Source organism: Aristolochia californica, unplaced genomic scaffold, assembly GCF_029961685.1.
Source record: "Aristolochia californica isolate CCGP_79_NKW_82.1479 unplaced genomic scaffold, dmAriCali1.0.hap1 SCAF_2, whole genome shotgun sequence".
NCBI classification, from domain to species: Eukaryota; Viridiplantae; Streptophyta; class Magnoliopsida; order Piperales; family Aristolochiaceae; genus Aristolochia; species Aristolochia californica.
The window spans coordinates 34,316,123-34,328,539 of record NW_027181881.1 but is presented as its reverse complement, the minus strand read 5'-3'; the positions used below and the strand labels follow the sequence as shown (position 1 = coordinate 34,328,539).

General features: G+C 41.1%; 3 protein-coding genes across 3 annotated transcripts; all 3 read left to right on the top strand.

Moving 5' to 3' along the window:
- The first annotated feature begins 4,071 nt into the window (after nt 1–4,071).
- Nucleotides 4,072–4,608, top strand: LOC137954995 (uncharacterized). The gene has a single exon (XM_068801884.1). It carries the CDS (start codon nt 4,072–4,074, stop codon nt 4,606–4,608), a length of 537 nt encoding a protein of 178 aa, XP_068657985.1.
- A 3,041-nt stretch (nt 4,609–7,649) lies between these two features.
- On the top strand, nt 7,650–8,258 carry LOC137954994 (uncharacterized). The gene has a single exon (XM_068801883.1). It carries the CDS (start codon nt 7,650–7,652, stop codon nt 8,256–8,258), a length of 609 nt encoding a protein of 202 aa, XP_068657984.1.
- Nucleotides 8,259–9,769: 1,511 nt separating this feature from the next.
- Nucleotides 9,770–10,117, top strand: LOC137954993 (uncharacterized mitochondrial protein AtMg00860-like). The gene has a single exon (XM_068801882.1). The coding sequence runs from the start codon at nt 9,770–9,772 to the stop codon at nt 10,115–10,117; it is 348 nt and encodes a 115-aa protein (XP_068657983.1).
- The last annotated feature ends 2,300 nt before the right edge of the window (nt 10,118–12,417 follow it).

The window sequence follows — 12,417 nt, the reverse complement described above, 5'->3', positions numbered from 1 at the left end:
AAAATATCACAGTCGGGATACCATGAGAGTCGGTGTCCGGATTGGGACACCATTATAAATAAACCCACTACCCACCTGTAATGGCTTTTATTACTCCTACCACTTGAGAGTCATTGTCCTGTGGAGGGACACGGTGGTGGACACTTCAGAGCAATGCCGATAGACACACTACCTACAGAAGACGAAGTGTGCCCTACATCTAGAATTAGGACTGGAGTATGGAGCAATGTCTTACTAGCAGAGCCTCATGGAAGGACACAATAGTGTGAGGGGGACTGTTGGAAGATGAAGGCATATTGGAAGATGTGTCATTTTATATAAAAAGATTTTATACATCATTTGTAGCAAGCTGGGAGTTCTTGATGTTCTCTCACCCCTAGCTTGAGGAGGAGTGTTGGAGGATAGGGCCCAAGCCCACACGACCAAGGTAGGCCCACATATCCAAGAGTATTATAAGATGGGACACACGACAAGGGAAGGCTCATAAGATGGACCCACTATGATTACCACGAGTTGGCATCCTTATCATAGAAGTTGGAAGATCAAGAAGGACTCACAAAGGCATCTTTATCTTATTGTCACGTCCTAGAACAGTTCAAGTTTGAATTATGTTTGTCTTTTATCTATATTGAGTTATTTAAATATGCTAGGACTTATCTTTAAGTGTTAAAGTTTGGGTGTAATTGGGACAAAGGTAGTTTTATTGAAATTGGACTCTACTACCTCCTCTATTATCGATAGAGGTTCATGTATTCTGACTATAATAGGTTAATGAAGTCAATGAAGTATTTCCCTTTTTCATAAATTCAACCGAAACCAATAGGAAGAGGAGTTTGATAAAAATGTTTGCAAGTTAGTTGATAGTGTAAATGTGATGCACTTGAAGACATCCCATGGTTAATTTTTCATGAATAAAATGATAGTCTATGCCTATTTTTCAGCTGCGAGTGTGAAAAATTGGGTTGTGACATAAATTTGTAACACTTAAGTTATCACATAGAAGAAATGGAGGTTTGGTGAAACATATATGTAAATCTTTGAGAAGAAATTGAATCCATGTTATTTTTTCACATGTAGAAATGAGTCCCTATCTGTCGTTTCGTTGAAGAGCATTGTATTCTACTTTCATGGCATCATGCCATTGGGAGTGTAAGAGCAAGTTATATGATATAGGCTAAGATGAATGTGTGACTACATGAGCTTGAAAAGATGAGGTAGCTGCCTTACATTTTGCTCTTGTCATCATAGGGTGATGGTTAGGTATTTTAGGTAGAGGATGAGATGAATAAGGTGGGTAAAAAGGAAGACCAATTTCAATATTACCAGAAGGTGGTGAGGAAGTTGGATAGGGTGTTGGACTTGGTAATTTTTTAGAGATTATTTTTTTATAAGGCTGAAGGGTTAGGAACATAGATTTTGTAAGAAGTTGATAGTAAAGGAGTAGTTGAAATTGTGGGTGTTTCGTCTAATGGTTTGATAAGATCATTAACACTAAGAGGTTAGTAAGTAATTCTTAATTTTTTAGATAATCTATATGGAAAATGTCGAAGAGAAAGTATGGAAGAGTCTTACATGACTCTCACAATAAGAAGTCTTACAGAGCCACAATTATTATGGAAGAAGGTCTCACAGAAGAGTTTAAGTTAAAAGGTGTTTTAGTTATGTTATTCTTCTATTTATGTTGGGTTATTTAATTATGCTAGGACTTATCAATAAGTGTTAGAGTTTGGGTGAAATTGGGACAAGGGTTGTTTAATTGTAATTGGACTCTACTAGTTTCCTCTATTATAAATAGGGGTTCATGTACTCTAATTACATAAAGTCAATAAAGTTTTTCTCTTTTCCACAAATTCAACAGAAAACATGATTCATAAAAAACAACATGTTGAGTGATAAAAAATGTTGAGTGATGGACAGAAGCATTGGTATCCTTTATAAGGATCATGATACCCAAAAATAAAAAAGAACGGGATCCAACTCTGCCAAATTGATGCCCATATCACCAATGCCCAAGACCTCAAACTACTGAACCTTGGATTGTAGGAATTCACTAAAACATCCTTCATCCTAAGTATATTTTTTGGGATAAGAGTCCCTGGAGCTGCCATGAGATCAACCAAAAACTCCCTATAGCAAAACCGAAGTATTAACAATTGAAGGCAAAAGATACTGGAAGATAAGAAATACTGATGTTATAAAAATTACCAAATTTATAAGAATGCATGATATTTTTTTTTAAAAACAAAAGTAAATACACAATGTCTAGATATAACAAGGAGTATCAATAAGAAAAACATTCAATAGAGTAGACATAAAAGGAATAGCATGCAAACATCTTAATAGAGGCGGAGCCCTATGATTCTATAATTTTGAAAATTTTAGTGACCTCCCATTGTATAGTCCTAACCTACTACATTATCAGTCTTCAACTACCTTGACCAACTAAACTATCTGAAGCCCCTATGTTGAATGCAATATGGTATTGTGTTTGAATAAACAGTCAATAATTCAACAATTAAAAAGTAGAACCAACTGAATGTAGAGCAAAGCATTCATATATTCATCTAGACTTCTTTCTTCGTAAGTTTTTCCATTTTTACCCCTTTGGATAATGAGATAGTTTATAGGATAATAAGGAATCAATAATGTAGAGCGAGGAAGTCCAAATTGCTTTATAAATAAAGTGAAAGAATTCAATAAGACGAGATGTTAGTAACAACTTCTTAATTATGGCAATAATTTTCAGGATAGAAGATGTGTTATATTAAAGCCTAACCAAATAACTAGCAACTTAGGAGGTTTATTGTTCAACATTTAAACCAATAGCACTTCTTAACTCTTATCAATGTGGGACTATTCCCACACAACAATATGAATGATTACTAACGGAGAAAATGAAAGCACCTTAATTAATAGACTATAATGGGAACCATCACGTCATCATTAAAAGGTTTGTGAATTGACTTGTGAAAAGTTGCTTTCATGAATCTGACAACTTTTTTTTAATGAAAAGAGCATGCAAAAAATTAGTTTACAATGATTCAACAACAAAGAAAAGGACAAGACATGAAACAGAACTCAAAAGGTACAAAATCACTAGACACACAACATAACCTTTCATTATCCGACTTTATAATTGTTTACATACAAGTCCAGGCATATTTTGGTTATTTATGATATTTTCCACATTATATTTTTCTCTTATTTAGGGCTATTACATAGAGAATGTTGAATTTTATCTCTACTTACATTTTCAGTCAATTTAGACATGTATTTTAGGAGATGTAATTTTGAGTATTGAGGAGTATTTTTGTCCTTTTATAGATTTTCACTTAAACCCTGATTGTAAAGAAGTTGGACAGGCCTTTTTGGCTCGGATTCCAAGGTGGCAAAGTTGGTGATCTTCAAAAATTCTTTTTCCTCTTTTATTTTCTCCCCAAATCACATATTTTTCATGGTATCAACCAGTAACGCAAGTCTTGGCTTGGTTTCTTTCGATTTTATGGATCTTCTCTCCATTTTTAGCAATCTCCTTGAAGGTTTTTCCCTTTGAACTGGTAGGGTAAAGTTTCCAATTTTCTCTTTTCTTCCTACGTTAGCCTATTGGAAAATGATTATTACTTCTATTTTATTGATTGTTGAGATTTAGAAGTGTTTGATGATCCAAATCAGTGAAATTTTCTCAAAATCTCCCTGCAACATCAACCCAATGCTTGCATCATCCTGGTTTCTTGCAAGTAGGTCATTCTTTCGTCGATTTATTTTCTCAATTACTAAAATTGAGTGAATTGGGTGGTGAATTGCCCTAATTGAATTTGGTGTAGGCCCACTTGAAGCATATAAATTTGGGGAAAGTATTTCCCTTTGGTTAATTGATGCTCTAGTGTACTGAATTGTTGTGTTTGGTGATATTTAATGGCTGATTACAGTACATAGATTGTTGTCCAGATGACTACAAAGAGCTCAGATGTGAAATTCTCTCAATCTATTCAGATAACTAGAATTCGGTTGAATGGATGGAATTATGTAAATTGGTTCAGATGAGTTTTGATGTATTTGAGGGCTATAAGAATGGCAAAATATATAACTGATGATCCTCCGGTGCCTATTACTGAAGATTGGGTGGCAAAAGATAATTTAGTAATGACCCGGTTGGTCAACAGTATGGAATCCAGATTTAATGACCAGATTTTGAGTTGTAGTACTGTTAAGGCAATGTGGACTACTTTGGCTTTCATTTTGTCTCATGAAATTAATTTGTCAAGGATCTGTGAGTTATATGTGAAGTTTTTTAATATGAAGCATGGAGGTAGATCAATGACAGATTATTTCACTGAGATTAGGGGACTACAACAGGAGATTAGTACATTCCATCCTTTTACTACGAATATTGAAGACATTCGTAAGAAAGAAAATCAAATTCAAGTAGCCCAATTTTTGGATGGTTTGGGGCTTAAGTATGATGCTATTAGAGCCCAACTGTTGGTCAATGAGGATGTGACCACCCTTGAACAAGCCTTTAATAAAGTTCTACGAGTTGAAGGTGGAGTTTTAAATAAGAATGAGTCAGGTCGAACTCTTTTAGAAGTAACTGCTCTTAACCTTTAGTCTTCTACTAGTTAGTTTCATAGTGGTAATGTTGGAAGCAGGCCCAAGCCCACATGACCAAGGAAGGCCTACACATCAAAGTGTGTTAGAATATGGGCACAAGCCCTAAAGATCAAGGACGGTCCACATATCCAAGAGATGTGGAAGATGGGCTCAAGGCCCTCAGACCAAGGAGAAGGCCCACATGCCCATCCAATGATGACATGAAGGTAAATAAAGAGTCATCTCATAGAGATGACATTGATGTAATTAGTTTAAGTTCTTGGGTATTATTGTAATTTTATATTTCTATCAATCTATAAATTGAGCTTAGGGGGAGGGTTAGGACACAAGTCCATAACCTCTTCTTTCTCATGTTTTCTCCTAATGGGTCTCTCTCTCTTTTTCTCCATGAGCTAAATCCATGGAGTCCTGAAAATCAACATGGTATCAGAGCATTGATTTTCAAGACTCGTACTTATGGTTTCATTTTAGAATTCCAAATATTTTTTTTCTTCTCGTTATCTTCTTCCATCCTTAGTGAAAACAAAGCATGATAGATTTTGATGCCTACGATCTTCATTCTATCCTAAAACAAAGCTTGTCTCCCTGGATGTGTCCCATGGTCTGTGAGTGTGCTTGCCTGGAGGTCCGTAACCATATTTTTTTTTAGTATTGGTGTAAATGGGTCTTGCACGTTGAACCATTAAAGTGCAATCTTCCTTGTCTTTGTTTCTGAAACCTGTTTCTTTTTTTACCATCACCATCTTAGCTACCTCTCTCTTCATCTATTTCTTCTTCTGGTAGAGTATTGCTCCTTCGAAGATGGGAGGTCTCATGGCTAGAAGTTTCCCTCTGTGGCTCAACGGATTGGAGGACTTTGGTCATGCAAATGAGCCCATCAGAACTTTCTTTACTTCACCTGAAGTCATAAATGTTGTCTTGTCTTTTCCTTATGCGCCCTCAACTCCTGTCACTTGCAACTATAGCATTGTGACATTAGACTTTGGATGGCGTCTTTCATATTGGAAATACACAAATCGTGCAGCAGCGACACTCAGCCTGCATGGGGTAGAAAAACTGCATCGATTGACCGGCGTGCAGTCTTTGAAATGTTGCCACTCTGGAAGGAGCAAAGCTGGCTTAGAACAGACTCCAAACAGAAATAGCGGCTACCTATTACTCTGAAGAAAAACCCACCCTAGGAACTAGACAGCATCAATTGGCCATCATAAGAGAGACTTTGTTTCCTCCTAAATGGCACTAACGTAACCGATGCAAAAGCCATCACTGAGGAGGAATTCAAGTTCCAAACAAAGCCCATCGTTGGAATTTTTTCCGAAGCATGTCTGCCACTGGACTGATTTATTTCCGGAAGTCTCTTGCTAGTTTGTCTCCTTGCTCCAACTCCATTGCCATTTATAGAGATTCATCGGTTGCTACTGTTATCTTTATTTTTCGGAAAGTCTCGTGGTTGTCATCCCAAAATTTCCTGCTATCAGATAGTATCTCCATATCTGCCATACCTATTGAGGAAACTCAGATGGAAACCCCTTTGATAGGTATTCTCCCTAGCCATGGACGCTTCTTTTTTGGTATTTCATTTTTCGGCTACTACTCCGGGATCTTCGGATCAATCAATGTTGTCCAGCTCTGTCCAGAAGTGAGGAAGAAGAAGCATTGTTGCCAAATTCCCTAACTTAGGAAACGGTGTTTAATCGAGCACCGATTTTTTACTGAGACCAAGACCGGGCCAAGTTAACCCCACGACCCTTGGGTTGATTGCTTCTACTTCTTCCTGCTTGGGTTAACTCGAGCCAACTCAATCCAGGTCAACTTGGTCTGGGTCAACTCGGATTCGGGTCAACCTGACTCGGCCCACTTATTTTCTCACTCTGTGATACGTGTTCGGATCCTGGTTTGTATACCTATTTCTTTCGTGACTCGGCTATATTGGTTTAATATTTGACCCGGCTCAACTCGGCCCCTTTTCTCCGATTGGATAATTATCTTGTATTATTATTCGGTTCCAACATACTATTTGGTGCAACGTCCTTATTTAGTGATGGACTATCTGTGGATTATTTTACAGGTGATTTTTAAGGATTATTTGGTACGTGTTATTGAGCCAAGGCCCATTTCAATTGCTACTATCGTGTCTCTTTGGCTGAGACATTATTATTGAAGGACTTCCCAGTTGCTAACTATTGTCAGCATTGGTTATTTTGATGAAGAAGAAAGCACATGGTGGCCCCAGATTATTATCTTCTAGGTGATTATCCGTTATCCCCTTAATTGGCATTTATTACTCCTTCCATTTGAGAGTCGGTATCCTACGGAGGAACACGGTGATGAAGGGGTTTTATTACACTTCTGAGCAATGCCTATAGACCCACTACCTAAAGAAGTGTGACCGACATCCAAGATGAGTTATTTGACTGGAGTATAGAGCATGTCTTAAGGTTAGGAGTGATTTTACTCTCACTTATATTATGCCAGCTATGCCTACTGAAAGAGACAACCAGCATGAGGGGGAGGGTGTTATGGACTCAATAGCATCCCGAGTTAGCAACAGACGTAGGAATTAAATTATGCTATTTCCCCTTGCATGTATGTTGAATTTTGTTTGGTTTGGTTTGAATGTAATTTTGCATGAACCATGTGACCCATGGGTTTGAGTTATAATTTCGTCCCCAAACCTATTTGTCTGGACAAAGAGCTGAATGAAGATTAAGCATTGAATCATTTAGTTTTAGCCAGGTAGAATTCTCCCTCAGAGGTCCACGTCGAGCTTCCTTAGGGCTCAATCCATTTCCACCATTACACGTTCCAAGAACAGGAGTTCTCTTCCAGCGTATCTGGAGGGAAGAGACGAAAGAAGGGTGGCCAGATCCATGGCCTGGGAAGATCCCAACATCTTGGTATCAGACAGGTCCACGCTTGGGGAGTCCTCTTCCTCAGAGGATTTGCGTCAACTGATTGAGCAAAATCGTCAGAGCACATAGGCTCAATATCAATCCATTGACGAGGTTCGTCAGACCACTGCTGACCTGCGTTCAGCCATGGCAGCCATGGATGCATCAATCCAGCTCCTCCTCCGACGACTGGAGGACAGTGGGCTTCGAGAGCAACCGCCGGGAAGCTATACACCACCGGCAGAGTACCACCCACCACAGCTGCACCACCCACATCCCCCATTGGGACCTCACGCTACTACTCCTAATTCGTTTCCCAAGTATATGAAATTGGACTTCCCTACATTTGATGGGTCTAAGGACCCCTTGATCTGGTTACACCGATGTGACCAGTTCTTTTACCATAAAAAAACACCCGCGGATGACCGGGTCCAGTTGGCTGCATTCCATATGCTCGATGAAACGCTTCTATGGTTCCACCAATTAAAAAATGAACATCTGGTTCTTGATTGGGATGTATTTAAACAATCTTGCATGATGAGGTTATGTCCTCCAACAAGTAGCAATTTGTTGGGCAAATTAGTGAATTTGAAACAGACTGGCACAATTGAAGTGTACCAAAAGATCTTCCAGGAATGCTTGGCCAGAGCCAGTACCAATGTCAAGCCCTCCCAGTATGTTAACCTCCTTATTGCCGGCTTGACAGAGGCCCTATATCTGGAGGTTGAATTACATGAACCTAGAGATTTGGACTAGGCTATGAACTTGGGTAGGACAATTGATACTAAACAGCAAGTTCTGAAGGAATCCCTAGTTCGAAGACCAGCTTGGCCAAGCAGGGCGACTACCACTGCACCCTCACCCTATCCAGGACCTCCACGTACTAGACACAATGCTGCTCCACGTGCAGAGAGTTCTTCCTCCACGCCAACAGTACCATACATAAAAAAATTGAATAGACAAGAGATGGAACATAGGAGGGCAAGGGTCTTTGTTTTAATTGTGATGAACAGTATGTCCAGGGTCACATATGCAAGAAATTATTCAATGTGCTTCTCTATGAGGATACTGAGGAAATACTCCCAGACAAAGACAGTGTTGAGACAGAACAAGATGCCCCAGCGATTTCACTCCATGCCATGACTGGCATGCACAGTTCCAACACAATGCAAGTTTGGGCCAAGTTGCACCATCTACAGTTACAAGCCTTAGTTGACTCTGGCAGCACACACAACTACATAAGTCAGCCAGCGGCAGAATAGCTTGGGTTGGTAATCAAGCAGAAAATAGGCCTCTCAGTCACAGTGGCCAATGGGGCCAAAATCGCCAGTGTGGGTATCTCTACAGCCACCCCCTTTTGTATTGAGGGCCACTCCTTTATTGCCGATTTCTTGGTGATTCCAATGACAGGATTTGATTTGGTACTCGGAGTTAAATGGCTCCAGATGTTGGGGCCTATCTTGTGAGATTTTCAGGCCCTGACCATCACCTTCATAGAGGGCTAGCGTCAGATCACCTTGCATGGCACACATGCTACTGTGCCCTGTACACTTTAGGCAGTTCAGGTCCAGAGCCCCGACCACTATAAGTTATCTCAATTACTTACAGACTTTGAAGATTTATTTCAGGAACCTACTGCTCTTCTGCCTATCCGCCACTGTGATCACCGCATCAGATTGAAACTGGGGACAAAACCTCTGGTGGTTCGGCCTTACCGTTACCCCTACTTACAAAAGGATGAAATTGAGAGACAGTCCCAAAATATGCTCGCCCAGGGAATTATTTAGCCCAACAGGTCTCCTTTCTCATCCCCAGTGTTACTGGTAAAAAAACATGACAAGTCCTGGAGATTTTGTGTGGACTACAGGCAGCTCATTGCTAACACAATTAAAGACAAATTTCTCATTCCCATGGTGGATGAGCTGTTAGATGAGTTACATGGTGCCACTATATTTACAAAGCTGGACTTGAAGTCAGGTTATCATCAGATTAGAGTTCATCCTTCAGATGTAGAGAAGACCACGTTCCTTACGCACCATGGGCATTTCGAGTTCCTAGTGATGCCCTTTGGTCTCTCCAATGCGCCATCCACTTTCTAGGCCCACATGAATGAGGTATTTATCTCTATCTTATGAAAATATGTTCTAGTTTTTTTTTATGATATATTGGTGTATAGGAAATATTGGGATGAACACCTTCAGCACCTTCACAGGGTATTTACTCTCCTACATTCACATCATTTGGTTTTATACAAGTCCAAATGTTCTATGGGCACACCCAAGGTGGCATACTTGGGCCACATTATTTCCGCAGTTGGGGTGAAGGTTGACCAGAGCAAGATTCAAGTCATCACAAACTGGCCTCCTCGCATATCCATCACAGCGTTAAGGGGATTTTTAGGCCTTGCTGGTTATTACAGAAAATTTATTCGCGGCTACGGACAGATTGCAGTGCCACTCAACAATCTCCTCAGGAAAAATGCTTTCAGCTGGTCCGAGCCAGCAGATCATTCTTTTCAGCAGTTGAAGGCAGCCTTATCTTCAGCACCGGTTTTGCAGCTACCGGACTTTGATGAGTTGTTTGTAGTGGAATGTGATGCTTTGGGCAGGATATAGGTGCAATGTTACAGCAACAAGGCCACCCGATCGCTTGTTTCAGCCGATAGTTTGGCAAACACCATCACAAACTCGCGGCTTATGAAAGGGAATTGATCGGTTTAGCTAAAGCCATCCAACATTGGAGGCCCTATCTCTGGGGGCGCCCATTTCTTATTTGGGCCGATCATTCAAGCTTGAAGTATCTTCTTGAGCAGCGTCTCACCACCTTCCTCAGCAGCACTGATTTAGTAAACTGATGGGGTTTGACTTTACCGTTGAGTATAAACCTGGCAGTCTAAATGTGGGGGTCGATGCCTTGTCTCCCCGGGACATTCCAGAGCCACAATTGCATGCTATCAGTCATCCCAGAAGTCTTTTGTTGGACTCTATTAGGGAGGAGACACATCAGCATCCAGAACTCATTGCCTTATATCATGATATTCAGCAGGGGACCTCGGATAGCCATTGGACGATCCAGGATCGTCTTATCCTGTTCAACAATAGGATTTTTTTGCACTCCACCTCGCCACTCATTACCAGCATCTTAACCTCTTTCCATGATATGTACATGAGAGCAGACAGAAAACATATTTCCCCCTCAGTCGTGAATATTTTTGGAAGGGTATGAAGAGAAGTGTAACAGAGTATGTGGCAACTTATCAAACTTGTCAACGGAACAAGGCCGAATCATTAAGTCCAACAGGGTTGCTCCAACCTCTTCAGCTACCGTCACAGGTATGGTCAGATATTTCTATTGACTTCATTGATGGCCTTCCCACCTCTTCAGACAAATCCGTTATATTTGTAGTGGTTGACCGCGTCTCCAAGTATGGCCATTTCCTCCATTTGGCGCATCCCTACACAGAAGCTCATGTGGCTCAGCTCTTCATGGATAATATTGTCCAGTTACATGGGGTGCCTGCGTCTATTACCAGTGACAGGGATGCCATCTTTACCAGTTTGTTCTAGAAAGAACTCTTTAAGCTGCAAGGCACCAAATTGGCGTTCTCTTCCGCCTACAACCCGCAAACTGATGGACAGATCGAGGTGGTCAATAGGACGCTTGAGTTGTATCTCCATTGTTTTATGGGGGACTCACCTAAATGGTGGGTTCAGTGGCTGGCACGAGCCGAATTCTATTATAACACATCCTACCACAACGCTCTCGGCACTACTCCGTTCAAAGTAGTGTATGGTAGAGATCCGCCTCGGCTTTTATCGTAGGAACCAAGTGCATCCAAGGTTGCCACCTTGGACCAGGCTTTAGCAGAAAGGGATGTTATGCTCAGTGAGGTATGTACTCATCTCCAGGAGTCCCAACAGGCCATGAAACTCTATTATGATAAGAAGCACCAGGCCGTCTTCCTCTCTCTAGGGGATTATGTGTGGCCATGTCTCCAACATTACCGACAGCTTTCACTGATAGCCTCCAAACGTCACAAACTCTTACCAAATTATTATGGGCCCTTTCAGGTGCTGGACCGCATTGGCACAATCACCTACCACTTGCAGCTTCCACCAAAAGCCAAGATCCATAATGTGTTTCATGTCTCCCAATTGAAGGCCTTCCAGGGAGACTCCCCATTCCTACACACACCTTTGCCACCGCTACATGAGGGTCGGGTCCTTTCTACTCCAGTGCAGGTGTTGCAGGCTCACCGCATTCAGGGCGATTGGAGGTTCTAGTGCAGTGAGCTGATACTGACCCCATTGACACTACATGGGAGCCCTTAGCCGCTTTCAGGACTCTCTACCCCTCTTTCGAGCTTGCGGACAAACTCTTTCTCCAGGAGGGGATGATGTTATGAAGTCCAAAGCATCCCGAGTTATCAACAGACGTAGGAATTAAATTATGCTATTTCCCTTTGCATGTATGTTGAATTTGGTTTGGTTTGGTTTGAATGTAATTTTGCATGAACCATGTGACCCATAAGTCTGAGTTTTAATTTCGTCCCCAAACCTATTTATTGGGACAAATAGCTGAATGAAGATTAAGCATTGAATCATTTAGTTTTAGCTAGGTCAGATTCTCCCTCAGAGGTCCAGGTCGAGCCTCCTCAGGGCTCAATCCATTTCCACCATTACAAGTTCCAAGAACAGGAGTTCTCTTCCAGCGTCAACAGCCAATCTGGAGGGAAGAGAGGGAAGAAGGGTGACAATATCTATGGCCCGGGAAGATCCCAATAGAGGTTTGGAAGATATGGTGGACTATCACTTCAAACAGGAAGATCCTATTTTCAAGAAGGATTCCTGACAGTGAAGCAAGACCACAGAGTGGCGACGGCCAGAGTTCCCGCTCTGGTTTCTCGGGAGCTAAG